Source organism: Gorilla gorilla, chromosome 1, assembly GCF_029281585.2.
Source record: "Gorilla gorilla gorilla isolate KB3781 chromosome 1, NHGRI_mGorGor1-v2.1_pri, whole genome shotgun sequence".
NCBI classification, from domain to species: domain Eukaryota; kingdom Metazoa; phylum Chordata; class Mammalia; order Primates; family Hominidae; genus Gorilla; species Gorilla gorilla.
The window spans coordinates 210,819,445-210,841,368 of NC_073224.2; the positions used below are offsets into that span (position 1 = coordinate 210,819,445).

The 21,924-nt window shown below is 56.6% G+C and overlaps 3 protein-coding genes across 53 annotated transcripts in view; 1 reads left to right on the top strand and 2 right to left on the bottom strand.

Moving 5' to 3' along the window:
• Positions 1 to 1,271: 1,271 nt before the first annotated feature.
• Positions 1,272 to 13,142, bottom strand: LOC129531546 (caskin-1-like). The gene is made up of 5 exons (XM_063709686.1): positions 13,050 to 13,142; positions 5,807 to 12,932; positions 3,803 to 3,955; positions 3,140 to 3,383; positions 1,272 to 2,273 (listed from the first exon to the last, which is right to left on the bottom strand). The coding sequence occupies exons 1-2, from the start codon at positions 13,140 to 13,142 to the stop codon at positions 11,943 to 11,945; spliced, it is 1,083 nt and encodes a 360-aa protein (XP_063565756.1). The 3' UTR covers positions 1,272 to 2,273; positions 3,140 to 3,383; positions 3,803 to 3,955; positions 5,807 to 11,942.
• TMEM200B (transmembrane protein 200B) lies at positions 12,928 to 18,746 on the top strand. 2 transcript variants are annotated; one of them, XM_055389800.2, is made up of 2 exons: positions 12,928 to 14,138; positions 16,158 to 18,746. In XM_055389800.2, exons 1-2 carry the CDS (start codon positions 13,895 to 13,897, stop codon positions 17,099 to 17,101), a joined length of 1,188 nt encoding a protein of 395 aa, XP_055245775.1. In that variant the 5' UTR covers positions 12,928 to 13,894; the 3' UTR covers positions 17,102 to 18,746. The 2 variants fall into 2 exon arrangements, with proteins under 2 accessions (XP_055245775.1, XP_055245779.1); XM_055389804.2 differs by having other exon boundaries at positions 14,054 to 15,639.
• EPB41 (erythrocyte membrane protein band 4.1) overlaps positions 17,966 to 21,924 on the bottom strand; it is a 233,172-nt gene continuing 229,213 nt past the window's right edge. For all 50 annotated transcript variants that reach the window (XM_055389777.2, XM_063701041.1, XM_055389773.2 and 47 more), the window contains one exon: positions 17,966 to 21,377. The gene's annotated coding sequence lies outside the window, so the exon portion shown is untranslated. The remainder of the gene's footprint in view (positions 21,378 to 21,924) is intronic.

Below are 21,924 nucleotides of genomic sequence, written 5' to 3' on the forward strand. Positions count from 1 at the left end.
GCTATCCTCCCATTTTAGCCTCCTGAGTAGCTGGGACTACAGGCGCCCGCCACCACGCCCGGCTAATTGTTGTATTTTTAGTAGAGATGGGGTTTCATTATGTTGCCCAGGCTGGTCTCCAACTCCTCAACTCAAGTCATCTACCTGCCTCAGCCTCCCAAAGTGCTGGGATTACAGGCGTGAGCCAACAGGCTCAGCCAAGACCCTGTCTCTTAAAACTAAACTGTGGTATTAGAATCAGAATAGCACACACTTCTGGATAGAGGGAAGAGGTGGCACTTGGAAAGGGACATGGCGGGGGCTTTCTGGGGGTGCTGGCAGTGTTCTAGTCTTTGCCTGGTGGGGTTCATACCAGGCATTTGCTTCATGATAGTTTAATCAGCCAGACCAGGCAGGCGGATCACCTGAGGTCTGAGTTTGAGATCAGCCTGGCCAGTATGGCGAAACCCCATCTGTACTAAAAATACAAACGTTAGCCAGGCATGGTGGCGGGCACCTGTAATCCCAGCTACTTGGGAGGCTGAGGCAGGAGAATTGCTTGAACTCAGGAGGCAGAGGTTGCAGTGAGCCTAGATGGCGCCACTGCACTCCAGCCTGGGCAACAGAGTGAGACTCCGTCTCAAAAAATAATAATAATAAAAATATCAGCTGAACATTCAAGTTTTTTTTTTTTTTTTTTGCGATGGAGTCTCGCTCTGTCACCCAGGCTGGAGTGCAGTGGCGCAATCTCAGCTCACTGCAAACTCCGCTTCCCGGGTTCACGCCATTCTCCTGCCTCAGCCTCCTGAGTAGCTGGGACTACAGGCGCCGGCCACCACACCTGGCTAATTTTTTGTATTTTTAGTAGAGACGGGATTTCACCGTGGTCTCGATCTCCTGACCTCGTGATCCACCTGCCTCGGCCTCCCAAAGTGCTGGGATTACAGGCGTGAGCCACCGCGCCCGGCCCCGAACATTCAAGTTTTATGTAATTTCCTGGAGGTGTATTATATTCACAATAAAAAGGGTTCCAAAGTGGGGTACAGTGGTGCATTCCTGTAGTCAGAACAACACAGGAGACTGAGACAGGAGGATCGCTTGAGCCCACCTCGGCCTCCCAAAGTGCTGGATTATAGGTGTGAGCCACCGTGCCCGGCCCTTTTTTTTTTTTTATCAGATAGAATATTTGTCCTTAATTCACACTTTCCAGGAAACCCTGATGTTTCTTAGAGAGTCTATGAAGAACTCTGGGATAGTCCTAAGGAAATGCAAATTAGGACAACCCCGCGGTATCGCGTTACACCTGGTATCTATTATGAAACCCAGCGCACAGCCAGGCTGTGACCGTGAACTCCACTCCCACACTGCTGCGGCGGCCAGAAATCACTGGCAGGAGCTGCATGAGAACTCCCACTCCTGGGCATCTATCCTGAGGTGACAACTCAAAGAAAAGCGCTCCAAGTACAAAGGTGTTTAAACTGGTGTTATTTATAACAGCAAGAAAAGTGGAAACCATCCAAGCCCGACACCAGGGCGGGCTGGTGGATCCCCCAGGGTGCCACTCCACAGCCACCGGGGTTCACGCACAGCAATTCCTTTTCCCTACTTCTGAATTTATTTCCAACCGCATATACATCAGCAACTACAACGTAGACAACAAAACATTGTCGCTTAGCCACCACCAAATTGGACTGTAGATTCTTTTTTTTTTTTTTTTAGATGGAATTTCGCTCTTGTTGCCCAGGCTGGAGTGCAGTGGTGTGATCTCGGCTCACTGCAACCTCTGCCTCCTGGGTTCAGGTGATTCTCCTGCCTCAGCCTCCAAAGTAGCTAGGATTACAGGCACCCGCCACCACGCCCAGCTAATTTTTTTTTTTTTTTTAGTAGAGATGGGGTTTTACCATGTTGATCAGGCTGGTCTTGAACTTCTGACCTCAGATGATTCACCTGCCTTGGCCTCCCAAAGTGTTGGGATTACAGGCGTCAGCCACTGCACCCGGCCTGTAGATTCTTTCAATGATCTTTTATTCATGTTAATTTTTCCTCTCAAGCATCTCTTGGCAAGAGGAATTAGCAAAGAGGTTTGAAAGGTCTCTAGGGGCATCACTGGCAGTTCTCCAAAACCAGAAATTTTCGAGGACCGAGTGATGTTGCAGAAGCATGTTGAACAAGCACTTCAGGCAGGGGGTTTCGCCTCAGTGATCAGAGGTGCTGGCGTCCCTGGGAAGAAAACCTTCAAGACCTCCAACCATCTGAGGACATTTTCTCCACATCCTTTTGGCTGTCTCTCCTGACTGTAATATGATTAGAGACATAAAATGTCTTTCAAAATATCTGTAGAAGACCAAACAAAGGATCTAACATGGACTGTGCACCGAGCACACGCCAGGCGTGAGTCGGGAGTTTCACACATTGAGTTGAGTGCAGGTGAGGACACTGGAGATTCTAGGAGTGGTATGGCTGTCTCTATTTTCTTGCTGTGTGACCTTGGACAAGCTACTTAAACTCTCTGGGCCATTGCTTCCTCACCTGTAAAATGGGAATAATTCATACCTTTACCTCCCAGCTCTGTGTAGAGAGGGCTCTGGAGTCAGATGATTTGGCCTGTAGTCCTGATGCTGCCCCATACTCTGTGTGACTTTAGCAGGGGGTCATTTCACCCCCGAGGCTGGAAGCAGAAGATAGCTCTGTACCTGCTTCACCTGCAGGAGGTAAGGCCAGTGGCTTTGTGCAGGGCTGGCTTAGAGAGAGTGGGTGACAACTCCTGCCTGCTCCAGGCTGCCCAAGTGCCTTTCCTGCCCCTTTCAGGTTCATCCACACCAGCTCCTCCACTGCCACTGCCTCCTGAGGTCCCCAGCTCCCTCCTCAGAGCCTTGACACTGGAGATGGAGGCACCACCTTGGGGACCCCGACTGCAGCCTGCCACCTCCTTGGTCGCCTCCTCTGTAAAATGACCCGCCAAGCTACACTGATGCACAGGCCACCGTGCATGTGGGGGCAGCTGGCTGCTTTCTGCGCCTCCCAGGAAGGGGCTGGTAAATGAGGGGGCTCCCTGGGCCTCTTGTCCCCCTTTGCAATGGCAAAGCAGTGATCACAAATGTCCAAAAACATGTGACCTGATAAAGAAGCAAACTTCTAAAGGCCTGGGCTGGACACTCACCTAAGAAGCAAGACCAGGCAAGCTCCGGCAGTGGAGGGTGCAGCCCACCGTGTCAGCTCTTCTAGGGCCAGATTTGGGCTTAGACTCAGGAAGTCCTGGGTTGGAGCCCGGCTCTGCCATTTCCCCTCTGATTAAGTCCTTTCGTATGTCGGAGCCTCCGTGTCCTGTCCGTGGGGCAGGGACAAAGGCAGTGCTGCCCTCACTGGGCGTTAGAGGAGTACCCGGGACCTTGTTGGAGCCGCACCTAGCAGGGTAAATTTGACTCGACTCCCACGCCACGCTCCGATCGGGCTTGGCGCCATGCGGTTTAGCCACAGCGTTTTGTGGGTCCCCACCCCGACCGCTCCCAGGGGTATTCTTTCTGTCGCAGGCCACGGACTGTTTGCAAGAGGGCGCATTCTTGAATCCTGAGGCCCAGAGGGGAACACGTGAGCGCCCAGGGTCCCCGAGTGGGGAGGCAGCGGAGAGCCGGGCGGGGTGCCCGCTTCCCTTTGCTGAACGCGGCGGGGTGTGGCCTCACGGCCAGGGGTTGGTCCGGGCCTCGGGAGGAGCCCATTCGCCGCCTCCCGCCTCCACCGCCTGTCCTTGGGCCTCACTGCCTCCCCCGGCCCTGGAGACTGGGGTCGACCCCTCCACCTGGGGCCTGCCCTGCAGGATTCTCACCGGGAATCCCAGAGGTCCAGCCTCTGCTTTCCTTCCCAGCGACGCGCAGCTCAGTATCTCACCAGCAGTGCGATTTGTCACCAAATGGAAAAGCCGTGTCCCCGTGGTGTCTGTGGCAAAGACTCTGAATTGTCTCCCACGTGGCCACGCACCCTAGTTGAGAAAAAGGGCGTGCTGGATGAGCGTTCTGGGTGTGCATTGGGTGCCTTGCAATGGTCTGCAGACTCGGGAGAGGGAACAGCAAGTGTCTTCAACCACCAGACAGGGAGAGTGCCACACCCGAAGGAGGGCAGAGCAACAGGAAGGAAAGGGCCAGGGCCTCCCTGCCCACTGGGGACAGCTACTGCTCCAGCTGCAAGCGAAGACTAACTCCCCTCTCTCTTGCTCTAGCAAGAACCCGCTCTCAAACTACTCTGGCAGCATGAACCAGGCCCATTGTTCTGTAACTGGCAATCATCCCATTTCCGACTATTTAACAAGAGCTTACTACGGCCTCAAGTACCAGTCTGTTGGCAGTGGGTTACACTGGAGTAACAAGTCACTCCAATCACAGTGTTGCACGGTGCACGCAGTTTCCCTCCCTCCCTCCCTCCCTCCCTTCCTTCTTCCTCCTCTTCTCTTTCTTCTTTCTTTCCCTTTTTCTTTCTCCTTCCTTTTTTCCTTCCTCCCATCCTTTCTTCTTTCCTTCTCCTCTCCTTTCTCTTTCTTTTTTTTTCTTTTTCTTTTTTTTTTTTTTTTGAGACGGAGTCCTGCTCTGTCGCCCAGGCTGGAGGGCAGTGGCACAATCTCGGCTCACTGCAACCTCCGCCTCCTGGGTTCAAGCGATTCTTCTGCCTCAGCCTCCCGAGTAGCTGGGACTACAGGCACCCGCCACCACGCCTGGCTAATTTTTTGTATTTTAGTAGAGACGGGGTTTCACCATGTTGCCCAGGCTGGTCTCGAACTCCTGACCTCGTGATCCACCCGCCTCGGCCTCCCAAAGTGCTGGGATTACAGGCATAAGCCACTGCGCCCGGCCTTTCTCTTTCTTTCTTTCTTTCTTTCTTCCTTCCTTTTTTTTTCCTTCTTTCTCCTTCCTTTCTTCCTTCCTTCCTTCCCTTCCTCCCTCCTTCCTTTCTTTCTTTACTTTTTTTTTTTTTTTTTTGAGACGGAGTCCCTCTGTTGCCCAGGCTGGAGTGCACTGGCACGATCTTGGCTTACTGCAACCTCTGCTTTCCGGTTCTGGCAATTCTCCTGCCTCAGCCTCCCGAGTAGCTGGCACTACAGGCATGCGCCATCATGCCCGGCTAATTTTTTTTTTTAATTTTTAGTAGAGACAGGGTTTCACCATGTTGGCCAGGCTAGTCTCAAACTCCTGACCTCAGGTGATCCGCCCGCCTTGGCCTCTCAAAGTGTTGGGATTACAGCCATGAGCCACTGGGCCCGGCCCCTCCCTCCCTCCCTCCCTTTCTTTCTTTTTCTTTCATTTTCTTTCTTTATGTTTCAGAGACAGGGCCTTGCTATGTTGCCCAGGCTGGTCTTGAACGTGTGGCCTCAAACTATCCACCCGCCTCAGCCTTCCAAAGTGCTGGGAGTACAGGTGTGAGCCACCATGCCCAGCCAAACACACATTTCTTGGTGTCAGCCAGGGCCGGCTGTTGCCCTGCTCCCCCTCTAAGGCACACCTTCCAGCACAACAGTGCTTTTTTCTTAATTTACAGTGGCAGGGGTGGTGGGGGAGGGGGGAGGGCATATATGTAATTTCCTCAATGGAGGCTTCTCCTACCCCATGCGCCTTGCTGTGACCTGTGACCTATGAGCCCTCCCAAAGGGAGAATTGAGAAGCAGATCTTCATAGGACCCTCCAGCCTCACTCCCCTGCTGGACATACGGGTGGCAGGTGAGTGCCCACAGTCCCACTTCCAGCCAGCAGCCCTACTTCAAGCCCTTGGATCACCCAACTCCCAAGGTCCAGCCTGCGCACTCCCTAGGCTGCCAGTCACTTGCAGGGACCCCCATCACCACCTCCCAGGCTTCCGAGAGAATCCACGTGTCCAGCCTGTCCAGGCTTCCTGACCCTGTTCTCTCCCTCTAGTCCTTAGCTGATTGGACTGGAGATGTCTGATCCAGGCTGAGTCCACTGGAACATTCAATAATTTGAAAAAGCTGGGAGCGGTGGTTCACATCTGTAATTCCAACACTCTGGGAGACCGAGGTGGGAGGATCGCTGGAGGCCAGGAGTTTGGGCAACATGGTGAGATCCCGTCTCTAGAAAGAAATACAAAAGTTAGCTGGGTGTGGTGGTACATGGCTGAGGTCTTAGCTACTCTGAGGACTGATGTGAGAGAATCCCTTGAGCCCAGGAGGTTGAGGCAGCAGTGAGCTGTGACTGTACCACTGCACTCCAGCCTGGGTGACAGAGCAAGACCCTGTCTTAAAAAAAAAAAAAAGAATTTGAAAAAGGCCACAGATATGAGGTAGAACATCAGAGCTCAGTTAATAGAAGTAGAAATAATAACAATAACAATAAAGGCAGCTAAGGTTTATCCGGCACCTCTGGCAGGGCTCAGCGATCTCTGATGACCCTCTGAGATGGGTAATTGGCAGGTAGTCTTGAGAGGTGACAGCATGCTGGCAGTCCTCACAGCCCTCGCTCGCTCTGGGCGCCTCCTCTGCCTGGGCTCCCACTTTGGCGGCACTTGAGGAGCCCTTCAGCCCGCCGCTGCACTGTGGGAGCCCCTTTCTGGGCTGGCCAAGGCCGGAGCCGGCTCCCTCAGCTTGCGGGGAAGTGTGGAGGGAGAGGCGCGGGCGGGAACCGGGGCTGCGCGCGGCGCTTGCCGGCCAGCGCGAGTTCCGGGTGGGCGTGAGCTCGGCAGGCCCCGCCGGCTCTGGGCAGTGAGGGGCTTAGCACCTGGGCCAGCAGCTGCTGTGCTCAATTTCTCGCTGGGCCTTAGCTGCCTTCCCTCCGGGCCGGGCTCGGGACCTGCAGCCCGCCATGCCTGAGCCTGCCCCCTCCCTCTGTGGGCCCCTGTGCGGCCCGAGCCTCCCCGACGAGCGCCGCCCCCTGCTCCATGGCGCCCAGTCCCATCGACCACCCAAGGGCTGAGGAGTGCGGGCACAGGGCACGGGACTGGCAGGCAGCTCAACCTGCGGCCCCGGTGTGGGACCCACTGGGTGAAGCCAGCTGGGCTCCTGAGTCTGGTGGGGACTTGGAGAACCTTTATGTCTAGCTAAGGGATTGTAAATACACCAATCGGCACTCTGTATCTAGCTCAAGGTTTGTAAACACACCAATCAGCACCCTGTGTCTAGCTCAGGGTTTGTGAATGCACCAATGGACACTCTGTATCTAGCTACTCTGGTGGGAACTTGGAGAACCTTTGTGCCCACACTGTGCATCTAGCTAATCTGGTGGGGACGTGGAGAACCTTTGTGTCTAGCTCAGGGATGCACCAATCAGCACCCTGTCAAAACAGACCGCTGGGCTCTCTGTAAAATGGACCAATCAGCAGGATGTGGGTGGGGCCAGATAAGAGAATAAAAGCAGGCTGCCTGAGCCAGCAGTGGCAATCCTCTGGGGTCTCCTTACATACTGTGGAAAATTTGTTCTTTTGCTCTTTGCAATAAATCTTGCTGCTGCTCACTCTTTGGGTCCACACTGCCTTTATGAGCTGCAGCTTCACTCCTAAAGCCAGCGAGACAACCAACCCACCAGGAGGAGCGAACAACTCCAGACGCGCCGCCTTAAGAGCTGTAACACTCACCGCGAAGGTTCACAGTTTCACTCCTGAGCCGGGAAGACCACGAACCCCACCAAAAGGAAGAAACTCCTAACACATCTGAACAGCAGAAGGAACAAACTCCGGACATGCCGCCTTTAAGAACTGTAACACTCACCGCGAGGGTCCACGGCTTCATTCTTGAAGTCAGTGAGACCAAGAACCCACCAATTCCGGACACAGTTTGAGGCAGAAACAGGCCAGAGAAGTGAAGCGTCTGCCTGAGGTTATGGGGGCATGCCTCCTGAAGCAGTCAGCTGTGGCTTCTTCCACTTTTGGTGGACGAGTCTTCACCCCAACCCCTGAGGCATCTGGATAGGGCCCAGGGCTGCTTCCTTTCTGGTCCCTAACAGGCAGCCGAGAGGATGTGGCTGAAGAGATGCAATCAGTAGCCTTAGTCTCACAGTCTACAGGGGGGAGAAGCGAGCACCAGCTGAAGGCCAGAAAAGCCATCCCCCAACTGTGCTGTGTTTGCTGCTACCAGAGCTAAGGGGTTTGATCCTAATAGCCCTCCGTAGAGGAGGAAACAGAGGCATAAAGAAGTAGACTGGCGTCCGGGCGTGGTGGCTTATGCCTGTAATTCCAGCACTTTGGGAGGCCGAGGAGGGGGGATCCCAGTACTTCAGGAGGCTGAGGCAGGAGAATTGCTCAAACCTGGGAGGAGGAGGTTTCAGTGAGCCAAGACAGTGCCATCGCACTCCAGTATAGGCAACAAGAGCAAAACTCCATCTCAAAAACAAGTAATCTGGGCCAGGTGCGGTGGCTCACACCTGTAATCCCAGCAATTTGGGAGGCCAAGGTGGGTGGATCACATGAGGTCAGGAGATCGAGACTAGCCTGGCCAACATGGTGAAACCCTGTCTCTGCTAAAAATGCAAAAATTAGCTGGGCGTGGTGGCACATGCCTGTAATTCCAGCTACTCGGGAGGCTGAGGTAGGAGAATGCTTGAAATCAGGAGGTGGAGGTTGCAGTGAGCCGAGATCACGCCATTGCACTCCAGCCTGGGCAACAAGAGTGAAATTCCATCTCAAAACAACAACAACAACAAAAACTACACCAGGTGTGGTGGCTCACACCTGTAATCCCAGCGTTTTGGGAGGCTGGGTGGGTGGATCACCTGAGGTCAGGAGTTCGAGACCAGCCTGACCAACACGGTGAAACCCTGTCTCTACTAAAGATACAGAATTAGCTGGGCATGGTGGCCCATGCCTGTAATCCCAGCTACTCAGGAGGCTGTGACAGGGGAATCGTTTGAACCTGAGAGGCGGAGGTTGCAGTGAGCTGAGATCGTGAGCTCAGTGAGCTGCACTCCAGCCTGGGTAACAGAGCGAGACTCCATTTCAAAAAAACCCAAAACAACAACAACAACCCCACCACACCTGCTTCTGACCCTGGCTCTGCCACTGAACAGCTGTGTGACCATAGACAGGGCCGGACCTGGTGAAGCTGTTTCCACATGTGTGATACAGGTGAGTGCTGCGCCAGGCTCACAGGAGTGTCTTGTACTCTGAAGTGTTGGGTACAAAGGTCCTGGTAGCCGGGGCAGCTCGGTGAGATGGTGCTGTTCCTACTGTTATCCCTCCACCAAAGGACTCAGGCAGGAGGCTGGCATCACCCTGTCCCACAGGAGGGTCTCATCTCCTTGACCTTCCCAGCTTTACCCAGGCTCTTCCTCTGTGTCTTCTCTGGGCTACAGAAAGCCATGGAAATGGGGAGCTCATTCTCCCTCAGGCTTCTCCAGGAGCCCAGATTCACCCAAGTCAGAGCTTTTATGCAGTGGGAGATGGATTTGGGGTTCACATTTCAGGACCATTGCCCTCTAAGATCCTGAGTCCCAAATAGGACTTTGTGACCATGGGGCTTGAAGCCCAACTCCACCATTCCTTAGCTGGGTCACCCTGGGCAAGTCATTGCCCCTCTCTGGGTATTGATTCTGCCTTTATATAATGGGGCATTGAGACCGGGATTCTGGATTCTACTTTCCAATCATCTCTCCCTGAATTGCAAGCCAGTCCTACCTGCAAAGGGCTCATGACAGAGGCAGGGGTGGCGAGAAGGGCTGGGACTTGCCTAGCACCCAGCGGATGACTCAGCAGCAACAGCAAAACCAGGCCCCAGACTATGCTCTCCCCTTTGAAGCTGGGCTCTAAATTCTTAGTTGAGGCTGTGGTGTCTCTGGATAGGAGCCGTAAGGCACAGTGTCCAGAGACCACCTTAGCAGCAGGCCGTGTCCTCTGAGCCCTTCCAGCCACCCTGAGACAACGACTGGAGCCCAGGCAGCCCAGATGGGATGTTCCTAAAGTGGGGATGAGAGAAAATGAATTTGCAGGCCCCACTGTTCCATGGCCCGGAGAGGGACGGACATGCAGGAGGCAACAGCCATTCCTTCTGCGAGGTGGCTTCTGGAGAGAACACGGAGCCTCAGGTTGGCAGGGGCCTCGGGGTCACTGAATCAGGTTTCCTGTTTCCACAGAGAAGGTTAGGGGAGAAATGTTCATCCCCTGGCCCCCAGGGGACATCTCATCCAGGCCTTCCAAGTTCAGAAGTGGAGTCCAGGTCACACAGATGCCAGGGCAGATTCAGGAAGGGTCCTGGCCTCATGGGAGCAATCAGTGTCCCAATATTGAGGCCACTAGCAGCCCCCACATCTGCACCTTCACAGGGCCTAACCAAGCAGTCCTGGGGAGGGTCCCTCCAAAGAGAAGTGGGCACTGATCAGCCTGGCTGTGCCTGTGGGCAGGTTGCTTTGCCTCTTCCAAACCACATATGTGAACTGGGCATAGCACTGACCTCCTGGAGCTCTCAAGAGAATTAAACAGGGCATCTGGGAAAGGGGGCCCTTCCCTCCTCTGCCACCCCAGTGACCCCAGGGAAGGTTTCTACCCACCCCAAACACTGCCCTCTGTACCTGAAACATCATGATCAGAAGAGGGAGAGGTGTTTGCCGGAACCCACTTTGTGCCAGGCGCTCAACATGTGAACCTTTCTTAAAAATTTTTTTTTTTTTTTTTGAGACCGAGTCTCACTCTGTCACCCAGGCTGGAGTGCAGTGGTGCCATCTCGGCTCACTGCAGCGTCCGCCTCCCGGGTTCAAGGCTATATACCTCTTCTCTAAATCCTCTCAGGGTCCATAGAATCCTTTCCTGGACACTAAGTCTCCTTTGAAGAACTCATTTGTTTCCTTATTTGGTCATCTTTCTATTATACAAGCTTTTTTTTTTTTTTTTTTCCTTTTTAGACAGAGTCCGCTCTGTCACCCAGGCTGGAGTGCAGTGATACCATCTTGGCTCACTGCAACCTCCACCTCCTGGGTTCAAGTGATTCTCCCACCTCAGCCTCCTGAGTAGCTGGAATTACAGGAACCCACCACCACGCCCAGCTAATTTTTTTTTTTTTTTTTTGAGACACAGTCTCGCTCTGTCGCCCAGGCTGGAGTGCAGTGGCACGATCTCGGCTCATTGCAAGCTCCGCCTCCCGGGCTCACGCCATTCTCCTGCCTCAGCCTCCCGAATAGCTGAGACTACAGGCGCCCACCACTGCACCCGGCTAATTTTTTGTATTTTTTAGTAGAGACGGGGTTTCACCGTGTTAGCCAGGATGGTCTCGATCTCCTGACCTCATGATCCGCCCACCTCAGCCTCCCAAAGTGTTGGGATTACAGGCGTGAGCCACCGCACCCGGCTAATTTTTGTATTTTTAGTAGAGATGAGGTTTTACCATTTGGCCAGGCTGGTCTCGAACTCCTGACCTCAAGTCATCCTCCCATCTCGGCCTCCCAAAGTGCTGGGATTACAGGCAGGAGACACCAAGCCCAGCTTCTTTAAAAAATTTTGAAACAGGATCTCACTCTGTCACCCAGGCTTTGCAATCATGGTTCACTATAGCCTCAAACTCCTGGGGTCAAGAGATCCTCCTGCCTCAGTCGCCCGAGTAGCTGGGACTATAGGCATGCGCCACAGTGCCTGGCTAATTTTTAAATTTTTTTGTAGAGACAGGGTCTTGCTATGTTGCCCAGGCTGGTCTTGAACGCCTAGGCTCCAGTGATCCTCCCTCCTCAGCCTCTCAAAGAGCTGGGATTACAAGTGTGAGCCACCGCACCCCGCCACAGGTGAACTGTTATTTAACCTTCAAAACAACACTGTGGGGTAGGTATTATTTCTCCCTTTTTACAAATGAGGAGCCTGAGACAGAGAGGAGTCCTTTCTTTCTCCTGCTGTCTGGGCCAGGGCACCTGGCATGGAGATCAGGAAGGTATTCGGGCTGGAGGAGACACAGGCCTGCACACCCTCCTCTAATGGGGATGGCCAGCTGTGGGCAGACACTGTGCTGGGCACAGGGCTCCAGGGATGAGCAAGACAGACCTAGTCCTGCCCCCTCAGAGTCATGGCCAGTGGGGACACAGACAGGAAACAGACTCCACTCCCAGTGGGTTCAGTTTGCAGGTGCACAGGGAAGCTGCTGGTGTTGTGAGGGTGTACAACAGAGCAGGAGAGCGGGTACTGACCTGGTCTGGGGGCTGGGGGAAGGCCCAGGGTCTGAAGGATGTGTAGAAGGTGGCAAGGGCACGACCAGGGGTTAAGTGTTCCTGCCGGAAAGCAAGGACCAACCAAGCCCTGAGGGAGTGTAAGAGGCCCAGGGCCAGTTCGTGGAGACAAGAAGAGATTTCCAACTCGATTTGGGGAGTCACTGATGGTTTTAAGCAGGTAGTGGCAGGCTCAGATTCAGAGTGGAAACCCTTGCTGCCTATCTGCAGCGCACTAGGACGCGGGGAGGCAGGAGACCATGGGCTCCAGGAGGAGCCTGGACGCCGGAGCAGGACAGTGGCCACGGGAAAGGGAGAACGTGGCTGGCCCCAGATGAAAAGAGCAGGGCCCCCAAGGCTCTGTGGGTGGGATGAGAGGGGGAGAGGAAGGGGCCAAGGCTGACCCCGTGCTTGGGTGGACAAAGGGCCCTTCACAGAGCTGGAGGCAGGGGATGATCGAGGGGCCCAGGGAGTCAGACTAGAAGCCGGGCTTATTGGAGGAAGAGCTGTGGGCCGGGAGGGGCAGGCGTGGGGTGGGATTGAGGGAGCCCAGGGGTGGGAGGGAGAGCTGGGAGGCGGAGGTGCAACCGCGGTGGCGTCAGTGTGCAGGGAGTGGACGAAGCGGAGGGTTGATGGGGGCGGGGGTCCCAAGCAAAGGAGCTGGAGGGAGGCCTCCGTGGAGCGGACCGAGACCTCAGGAGCCTCCAGTCGGACTGGGGAGGCAAGAAGGAGGCCCTGGCGTCGATCTCGCACACGGCCTCGCAGGGATGAAGCCCGGGAGCCGAGGCTCGGTCTTCCCCACTGTGGTCCCTCTGGTCCGCCCGTGACCTCACCGATCCCCCAAGGGGGCTTTTAAGAGCTGGGAGAGGGGGTCCCGGGGGCACTGATGCACCCCCACTCTCCTCCGCCGACCCAGAGGGCGGGAGCTCAGGTTCAAGGCCTGGCCTGGCCGTGCGGCTCCGGGACCCGGCTCCGCCCCGCGTCGGGGGGTGGCCCCGGCCCCCGGCCCGCCCCTTCCTCGGGTCCCCTCCCTGTCCACGGCGCGCAGCCGGGTCTCATTAGCGCCCCTCCCCCCGGCTGCGTGCCGGGGGTCTCCACGGCCGGGGGGAGGGGCGGGCCTTAATCAATCCTAGGCCGGAAATTCCTCCCGGGGGGCCCGGCCTGACCGCTGAGCCTGGAAATCGGTCGCCGCCTCCCCCGAACCCGCCCCCCGCATCATGGAAACTGGGCCGACCGCCGGCCGCCCTGGCTCCCCCGCTCTGCATTCCTGCCTCCAGGGGCGGGAGGGCGCGAAGGCCGGGCAGCCCCGTTCGGGCTCGCCGGCGGGGTCGCAGCTCTCAGCACCCTCCCCGTTATTGGGAACAAGCCCGCTTCCCCACTGGCGAAGGGGCGCCTGTTCTTAGGAGTACCCGGCGGCACCTCCGCACCCCGTCCGGTCCTTTCAGCTACAAGGCCCGCCCCTCCCCGGGCGCTGCTTTCGCTGGGGGCTTTGCGGAGTCGCCCGGGGCTGGCTCTTGGCGTCTGGCTCTTGCCTCTCGGCATCTTGCGAGGCTGAAGCCTTGGTGCCCATTGCACAGATGAAGTCCGCGAGGTTCAGCGACAGCCAGGGCTGCGGGACCGGGGCAGAGCAGGGACTCGGGCCGCCTCCTCCTGGAAGCTCCCCGGGCGCCTGGGATGAGGGGCTCTGGGAAGCGAGGAAGGACGTGCGGGTGTCGGGGCTTCTGGGTCCCGGGTCTCAGTTTCCCCATGTAGGAAGGGGTCGCCTTTGTGGGCCTTTGCGACCGATATAAGCTGGAGGTGGGAGAGTGGGGATGGCAGGACTCGGGCCACGGGTGCCCGGAGTCACCAGGCGCGCACACGGCGCCTACCTGCGATCCTTTGACCTGAGCTGCCGCCTTTCAGCGGCGGTGGGGCCGGGCCCGGCGCGGGTCGGACGGTCCCGGGGGCTGGAGGCGGGGCCGGGGCGGGGCTGGGGCCGTGCCGTGGAGACCCGGGCGGCTCTGGAGCCTCCGCGCGCGGACTGGGACCCGGACCCGCGCGGCGCTGCGGCGCCAGGTGAGCCGAGCTGGGGTCCAGGGGTCCGCACTCCACTTTTCCCAACTTTTCGTTTGGTCCCTCCCTCCCTCCCTCCCTCCCTCCCTCCCTCGGTCAGGGCCCCTGGGGGCGGGAGCGCGGGCCTCCCGTTCCCCCAGGCGGGAGTGTGGACGCGGGCGGTGGCGGGACCCTGGAGTCCTGGGGACTCGGCCCCAGCATCTTCCGTCGGGCTGTGCGCTGTGTCCCCAAGTTTCCGCCTCCCTGGTGTCCCCAGCGTCGGCCCACTACCTCCACGGCTCGGGGTCTCTGAGCGTGTCCCCATGTCCCCACTCTGCTTGTTTTCGCCTCCCTCGCGGCAGCGACGCGCGGGGGCTCCGTGTGACCTTGCTGGAGCCGGGGCTGGGAGCGCCAGTTCTGGCTTGAAGCGATGATCGCTTCTCCGGTTGCGGGCTGGGGAAAGGGCTGCAAACTCAGGGACAAGGAGGGGATGGGCCTCGCTTCCTCCTGGACACTCCCGTGGCTGTCCTGAGAGGGGTCTAGGGCTGGGGCGCCGGAGCCCGGCGTCGGACCTGGCAGAGCCCCCGCCTAGTGCGGGGTCGGGCAGTCTCCCCGGCCTCCCTGGGCCGTAGTTGCAATCTGTGAAACCAGGCTTTGGACGCGGGAGAGTGGCGGCTCCCTGCTAGGCCCGGGCCTTGAGCGCTCCAGTCGGAGGCAGGGATGGGTGTCCTGCTTTGAGGTTTGGGGTGCAGATGGGGCGTGGGTCGGGGAGCAAGGCTGCCTCCCCGAGGTTTCGGCTGCGGGCTCCAGCGCGGTGGTTCTTTAGGAAGCGGACGCGAGCAGTGAGGACGACCCTGGACAGCTAGGCCCTGAGCCTCCTCTCCTGCGGCCTGGGTCGCCTGGGCGGGGGCCGCGTCTTCTCCCTCGCCTTCCCTTTCGTGGGGGCCACACTGCACGGAGCTCGGCTACTCCTGCTGGGCCCGGGATCCAGGCCACAGGACGCAGGCAGGGCGCGGCCAGCAATCGGGAGGGCTTAAGCTGTGCGGCCCGGATCCCGAGGCGCAGGGGCGGTGCTGCTCTGACCGGGCCACGGGCCACGGAGGCCTCGGGCGGAGGAGGAGGGAAAGGAGGCCAGGCGGCGGGAAAGGGGGATGATTCATCCGGAGGAGCCCGAATTGGAAACGTCGCAACCTGGGAACAGCCTTGCCCGGGCCGACGGGGGAGCCGGGAGGGCATCCGTCCGGCGGGGCCCAGCGCCTGGCACCGGCACCCCCGCCTGCTGCCGTGGCCCCAGCACGACCGCTGGGGAAGGGAGAGGCCTCTCATACGTGGACTTGATGGAAATCTTGGGCGAAGGCGGCGCCGCCTCTCTTCCTCTGCCTGGCTGGTCTTGATCCGAGCGGTCTTCCCGGTGTCTAGCTCAAGTCGCTCCTGCTGCAGCTTCGCTGCGGGCGGAGGAGGTCTGGAAGGAGGGGGCGGGCAGGGAGAGGCTGGAGCCGGTGACGCCCCCTCCTCCCGCGCTGCGGTATGTAAAGCACAGTAGGGGGGAGGTGGGGCCCGGCGAGCGACCCCTGCGGACCTGGGAGGCCCGAGCGCCCCCGCCCCATTTGCTACGGTGCAGCCACGTGCGGGGGTGGGGTCGAGCCCCGGAGGTACTTACCCTGGAGACGCGGCAGCTGGGGGCCGCACGTTTCCCAAGGCCCAAGACCCGCGGGCTTGCGGACCGGACGCAGGCGGCAGGAGATTCGCAGCCCGGGATGCGCCAGGGAACAGCCTGCGCCCCCCTCCCTCCTCTCCGCCCGCGGGCCGGGCCAACTCCGGCTTCTGCCGCGCGTCCCTGGCTCGGAGCTCCGCTGCGGAAAACCCGAGCGCGGGCGGCTCCCCGCCTCGCCGCCCGGGAAAATCCGGGGGTGGCCGCCAGGGATCTCCAAGCGGCCTGGGCTGGGCGGCCGGAGCTTCCCTCCCGGATTTGCGCCCCGAACCTGGCGCCCTGAAGCTAGAGGCCCGTCGGTCCAGTCCTTGCCTCCCATCTTCTCTCCGCAGAGCGCCCAGACGACGGCGAGATGACGGCCGGGAGCCCCGAAGAATGCGGGGAGGTGCGGAGGAGCCCCGAGGGCCGCGTCTCTCGCTTGGGCCGCCGCCTGGGCCGCCGCCGGCGCCCGCGCTCCCCGCCCGAGCCTCTGCGGGTGCGGGCGCGGCTGCGGCTGCGCTCGCCGTCGGGGGCGTTCGCGGCGCTGGGGGCGCTCGTGGTACTGGTGGGTATGGGCATTGCAGTGGCCGGCTACTGGCCGCACCGGGCCGGGGCCCCAGGGTCCCGGGCCGCCAATGCCAGCTCGCCCCAGATGAGCGAGCTGCGACGCGAGGGTCGCGGCGGGGGCCGGGCTCACGGCCCGCACGAGCGGCTGCGGCTCCTCGGGCCGGTGATCATGGGCGTCGGCCTGTTCGTGTTCATCTGCGCCAACACGCTGCTGTATGAGAACCGAGACTTGGAGACGCGACGGCTCCGCCAGGGGGTGCTGCGGGCCCAGGCGCTCCGGCCCCCCGACGGCCCGGGCTGGGACTGCGCCCTCCTTCCCAGCCCCGGCCCTAGGACTCCCCGAGCCGTAGGCTGCGCAGATCCAGAAATCTGGGACCCGTCCCCGCGTCGGGGTACTTCACCCGTCCCGTCAGTGCGGAGTCTGCGTTCAGAGCCCGCTAATCCTCGCTTGGGGTTACCTGCCGTGCTCAACAGCTACCCGCTGAAGGGCCCCGGGCTGCCCCCACCCTGGGGTCCACGGACGCAGACTGGCCATGTGATCATCACCGTGCAGCCGTCTGGCTCCTGCATTGAACATTCCAAGTCTCTGGATCTGGGCCTTGGGGAGCTCCTCCTTGGGGCCCCAGCAGCTCGGGACTGTGCTCACCGAAGCTGGCCACGGCTGGACCGCCTCAGTCTTGGGGGCTATGCCAAATTGGGAGGAGGAGGGGACTTGGGGGCCCGGGTCTGAAGAGAGGGGAGACAGCCTGCTCTGAGGCTGCAGCATGGACCATGCTAATAGGACCAGAGGACCAGGAGTCCCAACGTCTAATAGATGTTTCAGTCACATCCCAGGCTGGGGATGGATGCTCTGACCACAGCAGCTGTGAAGGGCATCCTGACCTGCATGTGGGCAGAGAAATGCCAGCTGCACCAGGGCTCAGTGAGCTGGAGAGGGTGCGTTTCACTGTGGAGTGTGGAGGACTCGCCTCAGGAATTTCTTCAGCCTCTGTAAGTGGCCTTAGCCCTAACGGGGCTGGAGGTCCAGGCCAGGGTGACTGGGAGATGTACCCAGTGTCTTGGCAAACCCAAGAAAGTGGTGGGCAAGGGCCCCTATGACTGGGAGGTAGGTTGGGATGTTACAGGCTGAGGCAGGCTCCCTCCAAGGCGGCACTGGTGATGGAGTGTGGGGCCTCTGGGAAGAGGGACCATGGGATGAGACTCTCCACTGCCATCTGGGACGGGGACTGAGCCTTGAACTCCTACCACCTCAATCCCTTTCTTCCCTCAGCCATCTGGGGTATATCCCTCTAGAGCTACACTACTGCCAATGCCTTCATACTGAGTTCTGGGCCCCTCTGCAAATAAGTCTGAGAAGCCCCTTCTCTCCTTCCTTTATCGTGGCCTATGCTGCAGAATCTCAACTGCAGCTGGCAAAAGGCATTGGCCAGCTCTCAGAAATCCCTTTACTCAACGTTGAAGCTGCATTTTGGTCAATGTGGGTAACTTACTTTAGAAAATGACTTGAGTTTAGGTCTCCCCCACCCATATTTAATTCTTCCCAAGTCGCTGGTAGAAGAGAAATTTAAAAGTGGATCAATCCTCACAGAGTCAGTTCTTTTTGTTGTTGTTTATTGAAAAAAATGCAATACAAGAAGCAAGACCAAACAGATATCTAAACACTACAACCACTTCTACTACGAAAGGCCAAAACAGCAGACTTGATTATTGCCTGTGTAGTCTAAAGATTCTGCCAATCTGATTCTGCTGCCCGAGTTCCTATTTTTTCAAGAAATGTAAACAACTACTTGATATGATTCATAATTTTAAAAAAATTTACAAAGCTCCTTCATTTTTGTCACCAAAATAATACATTTGAGAGAGATTTGTAGAAACAAGCAGCCTGGGGCTGAGATCCTGGGCAGAAATTTCCCGTGAGCATCAAAAGGCGTCAGTTAGGTCACAGCCCTGGCTCCAGTTCCCCAGGTTTGTTGTCTCCTCACCCCCAGCTGCCAAGCATCCCCCCAGCACACACTGATGGGCCCGGCGGTGGGGATGGGTGAGGACGGGGATGGTGGTGAGGACGGGGATGGGTCACGGGGCCCTGACAGGTCCCGCAGTTAGGCTCCCTGAGCCCTCGGCTTATAAATACAGGTCTTGCTTCTCCTCACCCGCAGCTGCCAAGCATCCCCCCAGCACACACTGATGGGTCTGGCGGTGGGGGGGTGGAGTGAGGACGGGGATGGGTCACGGGGCCCTGACAGGTCCCTCAGTTAGGCTCCCTGAGCCCTCGGCTTATAAATATAGGTCTTGCTTTGTGGGTGGGTGCCAGAGTCCTCATGTGGCTTGGAGGAAATCTTTATTTCTCAAATTAAAATAAAATTGCAGCGAGAGTTGTTACTGTGGTGTGTCTGAGTCACTCTAGGAAAACTGTTGCCAAGTTCCTGACCCTGGAAATGTAATTCTCTTCCCCCTCTTCACCATTTCTACCTGGACAGAGTCTGTTTTTCTTCACACAAACACACATACACACAACTGCAGAAAGAAAAAAAATCCAAACAATTGCCAAACCCCAAGAACTGTTGCCAGAGATGGAGGAAAGGGGAAGAGGTCTGGAAGGACACCCATCTTGCTGGGCTTGTCCAAATCTATGGCTTCTAAGAGCCTGAAAGGCATTAGAGCTCTTTTCATCCAATTTACAGACAACGAAGCCGAGAGAAGTGAGTTGGTGACAGAGCTGAGGGAAACGTTTAGGCCCCCGATGAACGGTCCTGTGCTGTGAAAGCTGCCACACTGTTCTAGATCGCACAGAATATTCAGTGTGTGAGTTTTTAAAGGGATACTCAGTGCCCTCTGCCTTTTCCCCATCCTCTTCGTTCCACAGGTCTGGAAGCCCTGGTAGCTCTTCCTACAGGCCATCTGGCCATCAGGCAGTGGGCATGCACTACATGTTCGTTTGATGTAAGCTGCATTTCTTACTTGTCACCACTCCTGGCAACACGACCAGGTTTGGGCACTACCCCAAAGCCCACCTTTCAGACCCTCTGCCCACAGCCTATAACTTTGTTCCTGAGATAGGACAAGCTCTTTCCCCTAAGCCTGTCCCACGTCCCACCTGGGCTCTTTCCCTCCCTCCTGTTGTTCATGTCTCACATGGGTACCAAAAGAAAAATGCACACACCCGAAATGAGTTCAAACCAGCCGAAACAAAACTCAGGCAGTGGAGACTTTGGACGGTGTTGGGAGAAGCAGCTTTAGATATTTCTCTTGCTCACTGCCCTTGAGCCCCAGTGACTGCTGCCCGATACCCACTGTCTATTTTAGGAAGTTCACTTCTAGCCTGGAACTGGGATTCTAAGGAGCCTTCAGGCCAATGTGTTTGTGGGAAGCAGTTGGAAGGTTAGAGAAGTTCTGTTAAATAAAAATACCCCAAATCGGCCGGGCGTGGTGGCTCACACCTGTAATCCCAGCACTTTGGGAGGCCAAGGTGGGTGGATCACCTGAGGTCAGGAGTTCGAGACCAGCCTGGCTAACAAGGTGAAATCCTGTTTCTACTAAAAATACAAAAAATTTGCCGGGCGTGGTGGTGTGCGCCTGTCATCCCAGCTACTTGGGAGGCTGAGGCAAGAGAACTGCTTGAACCCAGAAGGCGGAAGTTGCAGTGAGCCGAGATCGCGCCACTGCACTCCAGCTTGGGCAAGAAGAGCGAAACTCCGTCTCAAAAAAACAAAAAACTATGCCCCAAATCCTCACCAGGAATTAGGGCATCATTTTCATTTTCAAAAATCAAAATGAAAAAAAGGAAAACTAAGCCCCAAACCCACCACAAAATCAAGCCTTCAAAACCTGACAGACCTCAGCTGGTGAGTGGGAATGAGCAGGGCTGGGGCTTATACCCCTTGTCATGTGGTGTCTTGTGGGGAGAACGGCTCCTAAAAGTCAATTCCTTGCTCTAGAAGGGTGTCCTCAGGCAGGTTCCTGTTGAGAGAAGAAAGGTCAAAAAAGAAAAACCCTTCTCTGAGCCACATTCCTTGTCATTTGGGATGAAAGAAAGGCCCAGGATCAGACAGAAGTAACCCCATTCCCCTGTGTGAAGTGCACACTCTCAAAACTAGAAAACCTTATTTTAAAAACCTCATTAACTTTCCTTCCCCAAATCACCACTAAAAATGTTCCATTAGAGCTTTTGACCCAAAGTGCCTATTTTTCTGTGAGATTTGGTCTCCTGAGATGGGAGCTAGGGGGAGCACTTAGCTGAGCCACTGCTTCTGATGAGGTAAAAGGGTAGCTGGAGAGGTGAAGGCCACGGATATGTTCAAACATTCACAGTATCAGATATCTGAAGCAACTTCCATGTCTTTGACCCAAAGAAGCTCCAAAAAGAAAGAGCAGGAGGGAGAGGGAAAAACAATACTACATTCTCAGCAGACGGCTCTGCCTTACCAAAACCACCCGCAACAAAGGAACAGGGGCATCGTTCCGAGGTCTGTGGATCAGGGCTGGTGCCCTCCCTGGCATTCTGATACACTCACATCACTGGCTCTGAGAAAGGGCTGGTTCATGAAGTTTCTGCCGTCATCCAAAGGGGATAAGACTAGGGAGAGACGCGGAAGTCCCACTAAGCTGGCTTTGGCCTCCAACACAGCTGACAAGAGTCCTTGGAGGATTTCCCGAAGAATTCTGTGGACCCTGTCAGTGTCTGTTGGGGTTGGAAATAAATGGGCAGAGAGGCTAGGCTGAAGGGGTTACAAACCACCCAATTAAAAAAACCCCAAAACTCTTAAAACAGTCTATAGAGTGAAAAGTTGAACAATTCTGATATCCTAATATAGAAAAAGCTCTTCAAAAGGATCAATGAGATCTAGAAGAATCTCTTGGTATAAACTCCCAATAGAAAATGAAATTAATTTTCTGGTGATTTAGAATAATCTTGAAAGTCTTAAGTCTGACTATGGCAGGTTAGCTTCTTTATCATTTTGCTGGTTTCTCTTGGATGGGAGAAGGGCAGAGTTGGGGTAGGTTAGTTCCTAGAGAAAACAAAGAAGCAAAATTTAAAATCCTGCAAAGGAAAAAGCTTCCCAGTCCCATTGCCAAGTTCCTGTGGCCATCAGTGACAATGGGGATGTGAGCAGGTTTACAAGGCCTGGTCCCACCTAGTGAGATTGGTGGCTTCTTCAAGTCTTTTTTAAATTACTTTTAGGCATGAATTGATCTGGATCCCTGGTTCCCAAAAAGCAGCTTCCCTGCTCCCAGCTCTCTACTCTGGTCTCAGAGCTTCAGCCATTCCCTCCCTGCTCTGCATGCCCCACCCATCTCCAGACAGCCTGATCCTGCTCTTCTTGGTTTTTTCTCCTCTGACTCTCCCAGGTTCTGGCTCAAAGATACCTGTGACTGGCCAGGCGCGGTGGCTCATGCCTGTAATCCCAGCCCAGCACTTTGGGAGGCCAAGCCAGGTGGATCATTTGAGGTCAGGAGTTCGAGACTAACCTGGCCAACATGGTGAAACCCCGTCTCTACTAAAAATACAAAAATTAGCTGGGCATGGTGGCACATGCCTGTAGTCCCACCTTCTTG